Genomic DNA, 18,388 nt, shown 5'->3' on the forward strand with positions numbered 1-18,388 from the left:
AATCCAAGTAACGTGGGTGTAATGTCTCTAATCAAAGCCTGCTGAGTGTTAGAGCCTGTTCTGTTGTCCTGGGTATATCCCCATGTGTGCGGTACCAAGGAACAGTGCATTGACTTTTGGGTCAGGTTTTAGAGTCAGTTATTAGAAAAGAGATTCAATGCCAGTCTCTGTGCTGCTGGAGATGAAGGCACCCCAAGTCCTGTCTGTCTGTTAGTGCCCTGGCAAAAGGCAGCGTGGGCTTAAAACCTCCTGTGGCCCTTCCTGGTGGTTGTTTCCTGTATTTTATGCTCATGCTGTTTGTAAGGACTACAATCAAATCAAAGAGCTTTCCTAAAATGCTTCAGTGGTATCACCAGAAGAACTTGCCAGGCATGTCAGATATAGGGCCTGGGTCGTTCTACTTGTAGCAGTCATCACAGAATGATTTGGGTTGGAAGGGACCTCAAAAATCATCTAGTTCAACCCCTCCTGCCATAGACAGGGATGCCTTCCACTAGAGCAGGTTTCTCAAAGCCCCATCCAATCTGGCAATCCCCAGAGATGATTTTCCTATAGTAGATAATTGATGTGAAGAGAAACAAAACACACAGTGTTCTCTTCCTCTAAAACTCTACATGATAATTTTTTCCCTCTACAATGTCTACTTCTAGCTTTGAAATGTAAAAGGAAGCTCATAGGTACCACGTAGAATTTACATATGTCTCCTGATACTGGTAATAAAATGACAGCACATCCAAAAACATTAGGGCAATCTGGTTTTTGCTTTCTCCCTTGCTTTTCCCCCCTCTTGTTTACCATCCTGTCTGTTTTCATCGGCGGCTCTGCACCGCTATGCATTGTGACACCTCCTTCAGTGAAGCTCCAGACGTGCTGTGTTGCTCCTCCCCACAGGGCTGTGAGCCCCAGCATTCAGCTCCTGCTTTCATTCTCTTCCAAAAAACAGAGGCCAAGCAAACGGCTTTAAAAAGCCAGAGCATGTGGGGAAGAAATCCATGGAAGGGTAGAGGTGCCCCTGAAATGGGGCTGCACTTTTGTGGCAGAGTCCTGGCATCCTCCTGCATGTAGTGAGGGCGAATCACAGAATGGTTTGGGTTGGAAGGGACCTTTAAAGGTCATCTAGTCCAATGCCCTTGCAGTCCTCAGGGACATCTCAGAGCCCCAGTCAACCAGAACTGGAATGGTTCCAGGGATGGAGCATCTCCCACCTCTCTGGGCAACCTGGGCCAGGGTCTCACCACTCTCAGTGTAAAAGATTTCTTTCTTCTCTCTAGTCTGCATTTCCTTCTTTTAGTTTAAACCCATCACCCCTTGTCCTGTCACAACAGGCCTTGCTAAAATGTCTGTCCCCATCTTTCTTAGCAGCCCCCTAAATATTGAAAGGCCACAAGAAGGTCTCCCTGGAGCCTTCGCTTCTACAGGATGAACTACCCCAACTCTCTCAGCCTGTCCTCACAGCAGAGGTGCTCCAGCCCTCTCTCTTCCCTTTTTGTCATCTCTATCCTTCCCCCTTTTCTTCTCTCACAGCTCATTGATGCAGGCATCCCACCCTCGATTCATGTACATCTGGCCCCTTCCTGGGGCTCTGCACAGAGACATGGAGGGTATTTTTTTTAGAGACACAGGCTGCTGTGTGTTGCCACAGGGAAGGTTCAATAGAAGTGGTCTTGTCTGAGCTCCTTTTCATGTGTTTGTTGTCACTGCAGCTTGTCCTTTGCTGGGTTTTGCAGGGAACAGCCTGAATGCCCAAGGGCAAAATCCAATCTTCTGCTCCCACACACACCATGCACCAAAATATCCTAAAATCAGTGATTTTTTCACTGACTTCAACAGGACTTTGAAGCAGAGCTCAATGCTGCTAGCACCAGGATGTGTACATCCATCTGAAGCCTATATTAGATTGGTCACTGAGGAACAGCCTGAGACCTCTCCTGCTGCTCTTTCAGGAGCACAAGATGCACACAACCTTGGTGCCTTCATCTAAGCTAGACAGGAAAAATAAGGTTATCCCCAGCATGTCCCTCTGAGAGTCTTGTGCCAAGAAATGGCTATAAAGCTTGGGGAATGATGTGGAGACAGCAGCCTGCCAAGGTGTTGCACAGAGGGCAAAGATGGGACAGAAGCTCTCACATCTCCTTTGGAACAGGATGCAATTATCCCCATCTTAGACAATGATTTGGTCCCTATTACTTATCTGTATGAGCTCATCTCTCCTGGCTTTACAGACACAACCTTTCAGTAATCTCTGAATCAGCCATATGCAGCTTTTCTTCCAGAAGCTAAAGCAGCGGAGCCCTGTTACCTGTGCAGGCTCCATGGGGATGAGCTTTCCTCTGCAAGGGTAGCAGCTGGAGACTGATTTTGCAGCAGACATAGAGGATAGGACCAACTTGTAAGATCACTTCTGAAGCAGCTTTTAGGAACACCTATCACAAGTATACTTCCAAACAATTTACCAACCTCATGCCTCACTGTGGGGCTGGGGATTGTTTTTTCCCAGTTCTCCCTTTCCTCCAAATAAAGAAGGCAAACCACGCTTTTATCAGGATGCTGCTTAATTCCTCTTCCCTTTTACAGTCCTTCTACTGATGATGTTTCTTTCCTAAAGCTGACTTGGCATCAATTTAACATCAGTTCCAAGGCTTTGTATGAAAGATAAATGCAGCTGTGCTCACACTCTCCAGCCTGCCTTCACCCCAGTGCTGAAATCACATCACCCAAGTACTCTGACTGATCTAAATTGACAAGAGCAAAGATGAAAAGAAAAAAAAAATATCTGGGTTTCTGCTAAAGCCTGCTTTTGGGAGCTTTTAAAATTGGTTGGTTTTTTTTTTTTTACTCCTTCTTCTTCTTGTCTTAGCAACTAGAAGTTTCCCAGGAGTGATTAGGAGGGCAGAGTGGTTCTCTAAGTGGTGTTTCAGGTAATTAATAGGAGTGTAACTGAGGAGTGGTTTGCCTGGCTGGGTCTATCAGCCAGCAGCATCCAACTGGCCCCTGAAACTTTTGCAACCCCTTGTGAACTTTATTTCTGCAGGTTCTTTCTCTGGTAAAGGGCACTGCTTTCAGCTTGGCTGGTCAGCTTTTGCTCAAAAGGAATAACCAGGCAAGGTGAACTCTGGAGAAGGGGACATTTAACTCAAACTTTGCAGGATTCATGAAGTTTCACAGCTGGGTTCAAAGACTTCCCATCAGCTGAGTGAAAGGTCACCCAGAGGAGAAGAAACAACTGCCTTTATTTCAAGGACCAGGTTGGTGGATGAAGTTCCTTCTGTAGTGGATTATACACCAGTACAGAGCAGCTGTCCACACAGGGAAGCCACAGCCCATGCTCATGCTGCGATTTTGCTGTTAGATGCAGAAATTTCAGCTTCCTTCCTACAATTCAGTAATTTCACTGCAGGGGAAAGTGGCTCAGCAGCTGCAAAGGGTGAGGCTTGCATAAGGGTTGGTTTTAAGCATAAGAAAACATTCCTAATGGACTGGAACCCACTCCTCAAACCTCTTTTGATACACTAATCGGCTAAATACTCCTTCTGTACAATAGCCTCACCAGTTTGGGGCTGTAGCTCTAGTTTTCATTTGTGAACTTCCCATATAGAGGATGGGCACCACAACCATGAGCATTCCCTTGGCTGAAGGAAGCCCTTGAAATGAGAGTCCCCAGTGCTGCAGTGTGAACTAGACATATGTCACCACTGCTCTGTGCCACCCTGTTTGGGTCACTCTGTTCCAGTGAAGAGGGGTTGGTCTCTATGGAAGACAAACCCAGGAAGGCCTCTCTGGTCATGTCTCTATATCAGGAATTGCTTTTCACTTACGGAGAAGGTATTCTGAGCTGTCATGGTCATAGTCATTGTCTTCAGGGAAGTGGTTGATTCGGAAGCAATGTCCTTTGTAGATTCCTAAATGAAAACAAAGCAAACACAACATTTAAGGAGCAGAACCAGGTCAATGTGCTTCTGCCAGCTCTGCTTTATTTCCTTTTCCTCCCAGGCTGTAAAAGTAAATTAGTCTCCTGCAGGGTTGGTCACTGATTGTTTTTATGCCATCAAGATGCCATCTCTAAGGTCACAAATTTTGGGCAGTCTGGGCTGAAGCACAGCCAATGGGAGGCAGAGCCAGGACTCTTGGGCTCCTCTCGTCAGTGTACTGCTAATATTGTTCCCTTCAGGTTTTTAATCTCTCTGTGCTTTACTTTATCAGTGCTGTGCTTATCTTACAAGCATGCTGAATTTGGAAAGCTTCTTTTTGTTCCTGGAGTGACTGTCACTCTGGGTCCCTGCTCCATGGCTTGCTCCCCAGCAGAACCAAGTGTCAGTCTGGTGCCCATCATCCCTCCTGCCTCGTCCTCAGCAGAGTGCTGGCTTCCCTTATCAGAGCTGGTAAATGCTGAACTGTCTGAGGTCTCTTCGATTACTCTCTAGGCTTGGAAAACAAGCCCATAAATCTCTGCCTGCTGCAATTTAAACCTGTATGTCCCCCTCAAGGTTGGCTCAGCTTTTAATGGCATATTTGTTTAGTTAACTGGGAGCCTGTGCAGTAAGTCAGGGCACGAGAGTCCGCTCCTGATACCTGAAGGAACAACGCCAGCACTGGCTGGCTGATCACCTTACTTGGCTGAACAAGATGAGGTTCAGCACTTTGTCCACCTGGGTAAAGCTTTCCATTAGTATTTTTCATATTGCTATTTCCCATCAGTTATCCAGCCCTAGTTGCAGGCAGGTGGCTGTGATGGCTGTGGCACAGCAAGCTGCTTGGGGACCTGTTCCAAGGGTGCTGACTGCAGAAGCCAAGCCCGAGGTGAGATCCTGCCTTGGTGCTTTCATTATTCATTAACCAGCTCAGCAACATACATCAGCGAGGATGAGCTGTGCTCTGCACGGGAGTTTCAGTGCTCACAGCTCGAGCTGGCAGGAGGATTTAAACCCCCTCACTTAATACGACTTGAGCAGAAGCACAGCTGCAGCCTGCAGGATAGAAACGTGGATTTATTTCACCACTATTACCAATGATTACAAAGATCTCAAAAGAATTACTAATCCAGAGGGTTCCAATTGCACCCTCTGAGTGTCAACTGCAGGTTTGCTGCTACAGAGCATTTCATTCTTCCAGTCAATGATGTATCTCCTCTAATTGCACTCACGGCTCAGGCTTTCTCTGCATGGCACTTGAAAGGCTGGGAACAAGATGTAAGTGGCTCACGTCCCATCTGGAAGTGACACACCTGCCCTGTCTGCCAGGCGGAGGAGAGCTGGGACTGCTCCTGCTAAGCATGTTTGTCCGGGCATCCCTCTGTTTGCCATCAGCTGGGTTGTTGCTCCTGATGGCTCTCCAGCAAAGCAATCCAAAATTCAGATTTGAATGATCCCAGCGCTTATTTTTATGGCAGTTCATGCAATGAAACTAAATCACTCCCAGAATAACAGGGCCTCTGAGACTGGATGGCCATTTCTTTGAGCCTCTTCATTATGGTGTGTTAATTTAGAGGAAATACATTCAGAGTATGATTTTTATCCTCTCCTAGTCATTAAGGGGAAAAAAATATCTAAATAATCTTCTCTCCCTAATTTTCTATGGAAATGGACTGCTCAGTGACTGTGCTTGTGGCTCTCACAGCCTGTATGTACTTCTCCAATGACTTCTGAGGGGGTTGATTGAAGTTATCCAGATACAGAAGTACCACAGGTAGATGCATGAAGGAGAGGACTGTGCCACAGGATCACAGAATGGTAGGGGTTGGAAGGGACCTGCTAGGAAATGCAACAATACCTTGTTGTTTTTTTTTCCCCATAGTGACGGACTTTGAAGCTCAGATTTAGGAAAATTTAAACCTATCAGGGTGGAAGTGACTGAAGCAGTGGTCAGCTTCAAAAGCACAACAGCAGAGCCTGGCTTGTACTTAAATAATACAAACAAAACAAAGCTGAGATTTGGTGAAACACTTGGCTCCATGCCCTGGCATGTGAAGCAACGCCAAAGAATAAAAACCATGGAAGAGAAGAAGTGACAGAAAAGCAAATGCCTCAGTTAAATCCAGTAATGACTATTCTACAGCATCTGAGCTCCTTGAAGCTCTTCTCAAAGGCTTCACAGAGGATGCCTTGAAGAAATGTGTAGACAAAGGTGGCCACTGGTCCGTGCTCAGAAAGGCACAGGTGGGTTGTTTTCCACACAAGGATGTGACATGGAAGAGAGAATTTTTTTCTTTGCTTATGAGGGTACAGTCCCTTCTATACTTTGGAGAGGAGGATGGAATATTTAACTTCTACTTCTGTACCCACTAGAGAGAGAGAGAAATAAGCTGCAATCACTGCCTAACAGATACTGAAATATTGAGAAGCACTTCTGGATACCTCTTGAGAGTAAGCTATAATATCCCACTGAGATGCAGCATTACTCCTTTCTTTGAATGATTACTGATATCTTTTAAATGATGTTTTTAGAAATACAAATATTCTAATGAATATTTTTTTTCCTTCATAATAATAACTTTGTTCTGAATTTTGAGACAGGATTTCAGGATCTGGGTTAATGATAATGAAGAGGCAAATTTTCTGAAGTGTGTGCTGATGGTAGAAGGACTGTTTTTCCCCCACTGGTTGCACCATACTTAGCTGGCATTTAAAACACTAAGAATTGCTTCTGAATTGGTTTTACTCTGTGTTCAAGGGCTTCTCTGACAAGGTTAGTACTTCTCAGTCCCACTAAGTGTTGTTCAGGTAACTATAATTAGAGTGTGATGTACTCAGATAATGTGATAAGGGAGGGAGCTGTAATGCCTAAGTGAAGATTAAGCTTTGTTTTGGGGTTTGAGATCTCCAAGTACAAGGAGTTTTCAACAGTAAATCAAAGTAGCGATGCCAAATTCTGATGACATACAACCTCTCCTTGCTCTTTCTCAAATAATCCTTTAATAATCCTGCCTGTACCACTGCAGGGTTGTTCACTGGGCTTTTATGTTTTGATGCCTGACAGTGATTCTTAACGCTGTAGGACAGAAATGCTTATTTATGTTGTCTGTGGCCATCCATTATGTTGTTGGTCAAACCACCATATTACTTACTCTGTCTGTGGCCACGCGTGCCATGATCACATTGTTGTTGGACACACCACCAGCCATTTCTCATGGTCAATATTTATTAATGACAACATTCCCTGATGCCCTGGAAGTGTTTGCACAAATCAGTGCTAGAAGACAGAGCACATAAATGTCTGACAGTATTTGTCAAGGCAGGCTGCACTTTTGTTTTCTCTTCCTCCTCCTCCCTGATTCTAATCTTGAAAACTACACACAAGATCTTCCCATAACATTAGTGTTCTGTTGTCATTTAAAATAGGTTTCCACCATGCAGGAGCTAGCAGCTTTGCATCAGAGGACCTTGTCTGCGGGGTACTTCTGTCAATAGCAATTTTCATCTCCCTGCTCTGAGCATGAGCTTACGGGAGGCGATATCTGATAGCAGTGGGAGACACATGAGGATAGATGTCTTGAGCTGCTGCCTCCTTCTCCATCAACAGCTTCTGCAGAGCTGTTGCTTAACTACTGCATCTTCCAGCCCTTTTATCTGCCCTGATTGGTAAGTATGTGCAGGAAAACATTGGTTTGGGGACTTGGTTGAGAAGCTTTGCTTGTTTTCTCATGAGATGCCACACACTTGTGACCTCCTTGGATCAAACTCTCCCCTGCCAACATGTCACATTCTTGTAGCTCTTGAGCAGCTACAGATACTTACTGCACACACGTGCACTCTATTAATAGAGCTAAGCAGGGTTTTCTCCTGAGGGGCATTATGCTGATGGAATGAGTGCTGTGAATGTCAGCTGCAGCACTGGTTGCATGACTACAGTGATTACCTGCAGGCAGGTAAATACACCCCATAGTTGTCCAGCCTCAAATCCCACTCATTGACTGATTTCTTCCTGACAAATATGGGTCTTCTGGGATGGTGTGAGGACATGGAAGGAGATGATTTTCAAGATCATTTGACAGCAAGTGCCGCAGATGCAAGGAATACAAGTTGCAAGGAGCTGACTGTCTATTAAAAATAAAGTGATGAGTAAAGAACCACAGGAAATTTTCCCTGATGGTTCTGCTTGTTGCTTCTATTCTGTGATTAAATCCTGTGCTTCACCCTTAGCCTGATCATAGAATCATAGAATTGTTGGGGTTGGAAGGGACCTCAAGGATCATCTAGTTCGAACTCCTCTGCCATGGGCAGGGATGCCTCACACTAAATCAGGTTGCTCAGAGCCATGATGTTTAAATAAATGTTTAAATGATAGGTCTTCTGAATATATCAGCTCAGGGAAGGTTGACTGACAGATAATACCCCAGACAGCAAGGAGAGCATGACGTGCAGAGTGGGGCTGCTGTAACTGAAGTTGCCTGAACACAGTGTCCATTTGAGCATGCCCTGTGGGACTGGGTTTCCTTAATGGCATGGCTTTACCCCTCCCTTGGACAACAGTGGAGAACCTCTATTTATAGTGAGTGGGAGTGTGTCAGTGCTGGACTCTGTCAGGGGAGGACAGAAACAGTTCTATATATTTTTTTTTTTCCCCCCCTTAGGAAGATTTCTCTGCTGACAAGTTCTGAAGCCCTTTGCCATGTGATTTAAGCATTAGTGAGCAAAAGAGAACAGACATGCCCAAAAATATTCCTCTCTGCAAAATGTGCAGCACAGAGTCTATCCATGAACTGTGTGCATTTCTTTGATTTTCCACCAGTACAACTCCTCTGTCTCACTGGACTGACCCACAACAGCCAATGCAGCTGCCAACTCAACTCCCTTTAAATTCCTCTCAGCATAAAATAACTGTTGAAAAGAGGACTGTGTGATGCACCTCCTTTTTCTTCCAAAACCTGCTTTGTGGTGCTGATGGTCAAACAGGGGCTATTATGGTCCTGAGCTCTCCACTCAGGCCACAAGGAAGAGCATTTGCTATTCTTCTGTAACTTGGCACTTTCTATGGTAAATTGTTGGATTATTTGTCTCCTGCTGCTTGCTGAGATTTTCACAAGCCTGTCCTTCACTTACTTGAATGAGCACAGATCCTGTGAGCCTCTGCCAGAGGACATTTAATGCTGTCATTATAAAAGAGATCATGAAGTATTGATGCAAGTTGTGTGCAAAACACACCCCATGTGAATTTGCTACCCCACGTTGCTGCTGTAATGCTGCCTTCATCACCATGGAGGATGGAGCCAGCAGAGAAAGAAGCCTCAGGAGGTTAAATACACATTTATTGGGTGTCTGCTGTTGAGAAGTTTGGCTGTTGTGACAACCTCACGAAGCTGGGATCTTCACAGCATAGGTTGTTTTTGAGATGGATGCTGTCTGACACCCCCTGAGTCCTGCCAGGCTGGGAAATATTTGTCCATATGACAGTTTGTGTTTTTGTTTCATCCTGAAGGTGAGTTTGATAGAGAGCACTGCTACTACCTGGGGTTATTGTCAGATTTTTGCCAGTATAGGTCTTGGTTTCAGAAAATACTTAGGACCTAAACATATTAGAAGATTAGAGGCTGACTGTGGGTACCATAACCCAGCTGAGGAGCACTTACTGTCCCTGCATGTCATGGGCAGGCCAAAGCAAATTCAGCTCAGCCAAGTCTTTAAAATGGATTTATCCTGAATCTTAACCATGTTTTTCTACAGCTGTTCAGAGAGTGAAACAATCATCTTTTATTCTTCCTCATAAAAGTCCTTTCCTTCTTTCTCCATCTTCCATCCTATAACTTAGAGCTCTCTTGTTTCTCACTGCAGGGAGCTAAACTGCTCTGCTTCAGGGCCAGATTCTGATTTCAGTGCAGCAGACTCAATTCTCTTTCACCCAGTAGAGACGATATCAGGCTCTGGTCTTCTCCTTCTGTTTGCTCCCTCTCTACTGCCTGGGTAAAACCAAAATGTTTTTAAAATGTTGAAATGTATAAAATTTGCCCCACTTTCTTCCTTAGGAGCTGTCAGCTCTAACAAACCCTTTGGGTTCTTCTTTTGATCTATTTTCAATTGTCTGGTGGGCAAAGCAAAAACTCCTCTTCAAGTCTCTTATTTTCTTATCTTCTGCTGTGACATGAATTTCCCCCTTTTCCAGCCTTTTCCAGTCCTCCCCCTCCACTGCCTCCAGACTCTCTGATGCTCTGGGCTTTTCCTCAGTCCCCTTGATGCCATGTGAAAAACTGCTGGTCACTTTTGCTGCCTGCTCTATCTTGCTCCTCTTTAACACTTTTAAAAGCAGAACACCTTCCCGGTGTGCTTAACACCTCATGAGGGCTCAGACCAGAGCTGATGTGCTGGAGCAGCTCGCAGCTGCTTCTGCCCACATGCCTGCAGACGAGCTGGTGGTGGCAGGGGACCATGCTCTGCTCTCACCCCAGCCTTTGCTCTTAGCACCCTCATGTCTGGCAAAAGCTCCTTTTCTCTAGGAACGTGTCTCAGCTTACAGAATCACAGAATCATTTTGGCTGGTAAAGCCCTTTAAGATCATGGAGTCCACCCATTCTCTAACACTACCAGGTCTGGTGCTACACCATGGCCCTCAGCACTACATCTCTGCCTCTTCTAAACACCCCCAGGGATAGGAATTCAACCAGCAACCTGGGGAACCTCTTGTCATTTGATGTGCTCAGTCCCACCACTGACCTCACTCCCTTCTCTTACCTTCCTATAGCAGTTAATGCTCCTTCTTGTATTTATCACACCACCAATCTGAACTATCTTCTCCAGCATATTATCATCTGCTCGCCCCAACTTGCCTGTGCTGTGGCAGTGTCTGAGCTGATTGCCTTTTGCCATCTGCAGCCTCTCCTTGGTACTCCTCTACAAAGCTCTCTCTGTTGAAAGCAGAGGCAGCTCACAGCTTCTCCTTTCACTGTATCCCCACAGAATGAAGGTTGTATTGCTGTTTCTTCACAGCCTTTCTCTACAGTGGTCTCAAACTGTAGTGGAGCTCATGACCTGCATTGAAGAAGAGCCATCTCCACTGACCTGAATGCCAATTTCACAGCCATAGTTAGTGACCAGGGATGTTCCCATTTAGAAAGCTTGACCTTTATATCATGACCTACCCTTTTCTAACACTCTCTTCCCTCCCATGGCCCAGATGTGGTATCTTAGCTGAACTTCTCCATTTACCAGTGGACGCTCACTGTTGCCCAAAGAAGTTAGCCACACAGGAGAACACATTAAGTGGTGACACCTTGCTTAGGTGGGGAAGAAGTCTGCTCTTGGCTGATAACTTCTAGTTCTGGCTGCAACAATTCTGAGTGATATTATTTTGGCATGTAACACCTGAATGCTATTTCGGCAACCTGGCAAAGCACCTCCAGATTCTGCATTGCCTGCACCAGAAGGCATCCAGAGAAATGTCTACAGAGGCTCAGTCAGTTACAATTTACATGGGTACATCCTTCCTCAGCAGCCAATCTTCTGCTTTCAGCTGGGCAAATATCATCAAAGGTGTTGTGCATTTGTATTTGTGTATAACCAGTGAACAGATGCAGGAAAGATACTTTGCCAAAGATGACTTTGAAATTGTGAGACAGCCTTTTGTTCCAGTGTGAGATTTTTATCTGAGACCTTGACTGAGGCTAGAAAATCCTTTCCCGAAGAGTCACCTCACCTCCACATCTGGGAGCTAATAAAACACATCCCAGTGTCTGGCTGCTGTCCTTTGAATTCTCTTCAGTTCATTACAAAACTGCTGCCAAAAGTACTAAGTGTCCTTGTGCTAGCACAGCGAATACCAATAGTATCAGGGAAATGTGTGCCAGAGGAGAGTAGGTAAGAGCTGATGTATGCTGCATGTTGGTTTGAGCTGCTTAATTTTCATTTTCTTTGAATATGCCTCTAATAAGCCAGCATTTTGGCCACAGAAGGAATGAGTGAGGTTGTTCAGCAGTGTTCCTGTCCCTTTCCCAGCTGCCTTTTCTTGGCCGAACAGCAGATAAAAGTGTCCTGTGACATTCTTCTGCTCAGACATTCCCTGTAGCCTCCCTGTGTATTGCTGACACTTTTCCTACTACCACTTGCAATTTGGTCCTTATTAACCATGTCCCCTTGTGGTGCTGCTTGGATGGCAAAGCGGTGAAAATTTCAGAGAGCTGTGGATTGTTTTAGTCTTTTTAGCTCCTTTTTATGGAGCTTATGGAGGGGATGACTCTGTGTTTTCTAGGAAGAAACCCTGCCATGCTTCTAGCCCTGATGTTCAGTTAGTATTCTGTTAATCATCTGCAGAGGGAAACAGGAGCAACTCCTCAAACTGGGTATGATGTCATTTTTTTCCAAAGCAACGTTGGTGATGCTGCTTGAGGAACATTTCCAAGTCAGAGCTAAGTCAGTCCTGCCATGGTGAGTGTTCCCATGCCTGGCTCAGCCCCAAGAGCCTGTCAACATTTCTAGTTGTCATGGGGTTGTTAACTCATTTTCCTGTGTCTGCTTTTCGATCTACCACCACAGCCCACACTTGCTGTGTTCTGCCTTCACACCTCGTCTCGTCCTGCATCTCATGCCGTAGTCCTTTATCCCAGCAGCCCAGAAGTTTGCCTCACCATTCATTTCCATGCTTTGCTGTGCTGCCACTTTGCCAAAGCTGTTCCTGGGTTGCTGATATAATCATCCTCATGCTTTTAAGATTAATTTGGAGCTCGGATGGAAACTTCCATTAGAGTTCTGTGGTTGGCTTTTTTATCTTAGCTAAAATTGGTCTAACACTGGAGGGTTGGTGTTGGCTTCTTATGTATCTTCACCCATCAGGGCTTTGAACTGAAAGTGACTCTTCAAGGAGTTTACAGCTCTTACATCCTGGTCCAGGATGCCTTAATTTAAAGAGGTACTTTAGCAACCAGTGGTGCTTTTGGCACAATGTCTCAGAGACTTAAGCTGTTATTCCCACCTGTCACTACACAGTGGCCCTCATCACTCCAACACCTCAGAGTGGAACAGGAAATACACTGCTGGCCTGTATGCTAGCTGGGATTCGGGTACATCATGACTTGGACCAAAAATCCACTTTTCCCCGCCCCACACACAATATTCTTGACCCTGCCATACATTCACCAGCACAAGGACTGCTCATTCAGGCAGACTGCTGCCAGTCCATCAATCACGACGAGAGGGCTGAAATGCCACATTGCACCGGATGCAGTTTGGGAACAGACAGCCACTCTGCCTGATGAAGCGTTCAGATGCTGCAAAATGACAAATTGAGTTTATTTTCACATTGTCAAACTGTGCTTTTTTTCCCTGTGTTGGCACAATCGGCATCAAGTTTCCCTTAAGGGATAGTTTGGGTTTTATCCATCTGGTTTCCCTTACTTCAGTAAGTCATCAGTTCTCCCTCATTAATGTGGTGATCAACCAGGGCTTGATGGTTTCACCTCTTACGATCGCAGCATGTCTATAAAGCCTGTATCATGGCTTGTCACTACCTGGGGGAGGAAATTCAAGGAGAGGGACATTCATGTCTCTTCAAAGTCCCCGCTGAGTTTATCATTTGAGACATGGCCATGGTCACATATGGGGAATGAACTAGATGAACCATTCCTACTACAATGTGTGATGCTTTGTCCCTTGTATCTTCTGCCACTTCCACTTTGATACATGTACAGCCTTGAGCTGTTGCCTTCTTGTTCTTAATGTCTACTTTTAGAACCTCTTAAACTGCCCTTTTTTGAAATTTCTAAAACATCCTCATTTCCCATCAGGCAAAGTTTGTCACACAGCAGTCTAAAACTTCAGAAACAACTCTTCAGAATGAGGACCCACCTAATCCTTGGGGATGTTTGGGGCGACATGCACAGGATGCACTCGGTGTCTTCTCCTGTAATGGAAAAAACCCTCCAGATCCAGTCAGTAGGAGAATGGTTCATATTGATAGTCCTTGTGAGACCTTTTGTTGTAGCAGAAGCTTACAAGGCATCATGTAATTACCTCTCTGCATTAAATGAATTATTATCTGCTCTAACAGCAGGGAACATCTCTAACTTGACATCTAGAACTGAATTCTTTCTTCACAAACCTTCTTTTGGCTCATTCATGTACCACATTTTTTTTTTCCTGACAGAAAGAAAGTTGCACTAGGAAGCAGTGATCAAGGAACTCACTAGTTAACAGATTAGGAATATGCAGGATATTTGGCCACTCCTGGAATCTTGTAATGATTCCATATCTCTTCAATCCATAGTGATTGATCATAAGATGATGGCATGTAGAAGAATAGTTGGATATTGAAGAAGCAATAGAGAAATTTCACTCTGTAAATCATCTTAATTGAAGGGAATGCTTGCAATATGTCTATCTTCATAATGCAGTGACCTTGAGTTGGATCTGCATTCATTTTTGGAGCATGTCTTCCTCATTTCTATGCCAGCTTGTTGAGTTATACATAGAAGCTAAACCTCTAGAGATTGATCATGCACAATCAGTGATGCGGGGCTGAAACAAGGCAGATGACAACAGGGAAGCTAAAGGTTAGGAGAAAGGGGTGGCACTGCCAAACCCTGCTGCTGGCTGGATTTGGGAAATGCAAAGCAAAGGCTTCAGAAGTCATCTACAGGATGTATTATTGGAAAAGCCACTGCAGCTGGACAATTGAGTATGGTCTAGTTGACCACTTAGGGCTAATGCCTAACCTTGGGAACAAATAGCAGAGCTGCTGATTAGACAGAATGGGTTCCAGTATGGAAAGATGAAAGGAACAAAAATATTTTGCAGCTGTAACAGGTCCTGGAAGGAAATATGAAGGACTTCAGCTTGAACTTGAATTATTACTGATTTGGTTATTGCTGATTCCCAGCAGTAAGTACAACAGAAGGTGCCACAGCCTCATGGGGGGTAGGTGCTGGCAAGCTTTGGTGCCTCAGGCTTTTGGTGGAAGAAAGTGTTTGGGCAGCCAGGACGTTGCATCCCTGGCTGTGGCCAGCCTCGTGTAGGAGATGGGGCAGGCTGGTCTTACTAGGGCATGTCGAGAGCGGGAGGAAAATGCTGACAGCGCTAGGGAAATAAACGCTCGTGGATGGAAGGCAAAGTGCAACGTAAAAATAGAGGGGGAAAGGTGCATTTCAGGGCAGAGCAGGGAGGAACGGGAGGTGGTTTGCAGGGGAGGAGGAAAAGAAAGAAGCTAGGAATAAAAGTGGGAGGGAGAGAGAGCAGAGGAGGAGCTGGGAGGGGTGGGCGGTGGGTGTCCGGAGGTAAGAAGAGGGCTTAGGAGGAGAGCAGGAGCTTGGCAGATTGGTGGTGCCTGCGGAGACAGAGACCAGATGGCGACCCGGGGCCTCTCCGAGCAGTTCTGCCTGCATCCACAGCCCGGCCCGGCCCGGGAGTCGGCGCTCGTGGTGCTGACAGAAGGCGAGGGGATGCGCAAAGCCACCGCGGGATAGAAACGGAGAGCCTGAAACTTGTCATTCCCAAGACCGATTTAAATTATTACAGTTAACAAATGACGTAATACATAAAAATGGAGACGGCTACCAAACGGACCTGTCCAAATGAACACACGCAGAGGAGAGTGCATTTGGCTCCTGCACCTGAAACTTTTCTATTTCTTAATGCAAACTAAGCAGTGACAAATAAAAATGAGACTGGGAAAGCAGTACGACCTCTTTAAGGCTTAATAATTCATCAGAACCGTTTTCTTCTTTGATGAGATTCAGACAGACACATTTAAGTGGGTTCCTCTCAGGTTTATGGAAGATGTAACCTCCTTGTTACCCCAGCTAATAAATACAACCAAGCACAACGGCCCAACAATATCTGTAGGAATAGGATTTGGGGGTGGGAAGTGTTTAGAGAATCAGAAATGCCTTAACCTAGTCAGTCTTGAAAAGCAAAGCATATCATGCAAAATTACAATGCACTAAAGCACAGATGTATAAATATTTTATGGTCAAGATTGCTGAGATTACTTCCAGTAGTTCAGAATTGCAGTTTACTAGGAAATGTCTCTCCCTGCACTGGGGAGGGATGATGGTGTGTGGGGGTAGCTTTGGGCAATCCAATCTGAGGTCTTAGAATTGATTTTGAGTAATGTATCTGAGAATTGCAGCCCTTATCAGCATCAAGTACATCTACCGCTGTAACCAGAAATGCTTATTGTTCTGTACTGTCCTAGGATGGCACAGAAGTGTCTGAGAAGCTAGGAGGAGGAAACAGAAGAAATTTTTCCTTTTTCTGGGAAGACTGGACAAAAGGCAAGTGCCTGGCTGAGCAGAGTATTGTGCCACTGACTCCCTCACAGCCCTCCTTCCTCAGTCCTTTCCCTGCCCTTGTATAACAGCATCTTGGGGACCATATTTCCTCCCAGGTTTTGAAAGCAGGAGAGGATCAGTTTGTCACCACCGTGGTGAGACCTCCTGAGAGTTACAGAGCTCAGGAGGCAGGCAACGGCTCTGACCACCCGGGAACAGTGCCACGCACAGAGGGAGATTTACAGCTCCTCTCCCCTTCAGACACTTCAGCTGGAGTGATGCAGAGCTGGCAGCTCCTCATTTTCAGGTATTGCAAACGCTCTTCATCTTGCATGGGTTGTTTGCAGGTCCCACATGCTGAGCATCCCCTCCCAGGGCAGCATCTCTGCAGTGGTCCTGGCAGACAGGCACAGGCAGCTCAAGGGCAGCTTTCCAAACCCCACTTCTCTTAACGGGGCCATGCTCTTATACTCAATCTTTACAACTCAGTGAGATGCTGCCAATATATTTTTGCCAAGGAGACAAAAATACATTTCTTCTTCCTACTCCCTCAGCCTATGAAATATCTCAGTTGTGTGTGTGCATGTGTGTGTATTTGGTGTGGGGTAAAAAATAGAGTTTCTGTTAATTTATTTTCCAGTTGAAAGTCTGCCTTGTAGCCAGGGAAGCAGCATTTTCACCACAGATACTTTTGGGTAGAAAAGCCTTACTTTGTGCTGTGTAGAAATGGCAGCATGTGCAGTGGGAATTGGAAGCAAATCCTTTAGCTGCTCCATGTCCCAAGCTTCTCCTCTCTAGGATGGAGGCATGAGAGCTTACAAATAATTTGAGGATTTACGGGTCAAAGAGATCTAAATTAGCAAAGTTGCCTAATAATGGACAAGAAAGAGAGGAATAATCCTCCTAAGGGGGGAACTCTCTGCTTAGAAAGTGCTTCAATCTCCCCAAGGGCCAGACAGACTGCAGGTATTTAATGTTTCAACTTGAGTTATCTTTTAATGAAGCAAGACTCTCCCACCCAGCCATGGTTTGGGATTCCAGCTCTGCTCTTGGAATGGTTTGGGGTACTTTCTAAGCACCTGGTACAAAAAGGATGGATTGAAGGATTTTTTCCTAAGCTTCACAGCCACTCTGCAAGCTATGTGCTCCAAAAAGGTGTATTTCTTTTTCCTTCTTCCCCTCCCTTTCCCCTCAGACCTTGCATGACTTCAAGGCATCAAATGTTAATGAAAGTTTGCCAGGCTTCAAGGGCTGTGAAATGGAAGTTAAAAATCCTGCACCATAGGATGGCTCTAAAAATACTCAGTCGCGTCAAAATATCAACCAGCTCCGGCAGCTCTCCTGCACACAGAGCTATGGATGCATCAGGGCTTTCTCTCCTAAATAACTCTTGAGAAAGTTTGCCCAGTGACTGTAGATCACTCACGCTCCATAGCCTGGCTTCACTGGGTGATGTGCCAGCAAATACCTGCTGGAGAGTCAGGATGTGCTGCATCTTTTAACTCCAATGGTGCCACCAGGGAACTGCCAGCATCCAAGCAGGATGCAGCACTGCATGTCTGCTTTGCTGTACCTCCATCCAGAGCACTCAGAAATGTGATGTCCATCTCTTGAGATGAGCATAGCCCAAAACACCATCCCCATGGGGCTGCAAAGCTGAGGTCTGACACCAGCCTGCTCACGACTGGGGTCTAGCTTCCATGTCCTGCCCTTCAGTGTCATTTATTGTCCAAGGTGCTGGGGTTTGTAGGTTGAGTTTCCTCTTTTTAGGCATGGCAACACCTAAGCCCCTCTGCAGCTCTGCTCCTCTGTTCTCTGGAGCAGGAAAGCTGTACCCTCATGAGACAGCAATGCCTTTCCACAGCAGCAGCTCCACATGCCTTGGGCGATCTGAGCTGATGTGTCCTGCTAGTCAGTGAATACTCGATATGTCAGGTGTACCTTCACTGACTTCTGAGGGGCTGCAGCATTCCCTTGTTCTTGAAAAGGTGGAGGTTTGGTGTGGTTTTTTTTTTTTGCTGGATTTTTGTTTTTCTAGCAGACAGCACTCTCAGCAGTGGCAGCCCAGAAGCTGGTTTTCCCATGTCACAGATTCCTTTCTCCTCTCCAAGAAGTGCAGCACTTCCTACCCATGAAGCAAAGGAGGAGCCTGAGCACAATGATTTGGATCGTGACTTCAAACACAGTTTTGAATGTGGTGTCGAA

The 18,388-nt window shown here is 45.6% G+C and overlaps 1 protein-coding gene across 1 annotated transcript in view; it reads right to left on the reverse strand.

The window, feature by feature from the left end:
- Positions 1–18,388, reverse strand: part of CACNG4 (calcium voltage-gated channel auxiliary subunit gamma 4) — a 40,996-nt gene that overhangs the window by 4,615 nt on the left and 17,993 nt on the right. Inside the window, exon 2 of the mRNA XM_009902670.2 lies at positions 3,816–3,899. Within this exon, the coding sequence (XP_009900972.2) occupies positions 3,816–3,899 (84 nt within the window). The remainder of the gene's footprint in view (positions 1–3,815; positions 3,900–18,388) is intronic.

This window comes from Dryobates pubescens, chromosome 20 (genome assembly GCF_014839835.1).
Source record: "Dryobates pubescens isolate bDryPub1 chromosome 20, bDryPub1.pri, whole genome shotgun sequence".
Classification (NCBI taxonomy): Eukaryota; Metazoa; Chordata; class Aves; order Piciformes; family Picidae; genus Dryobates; species Dryobates pubescens.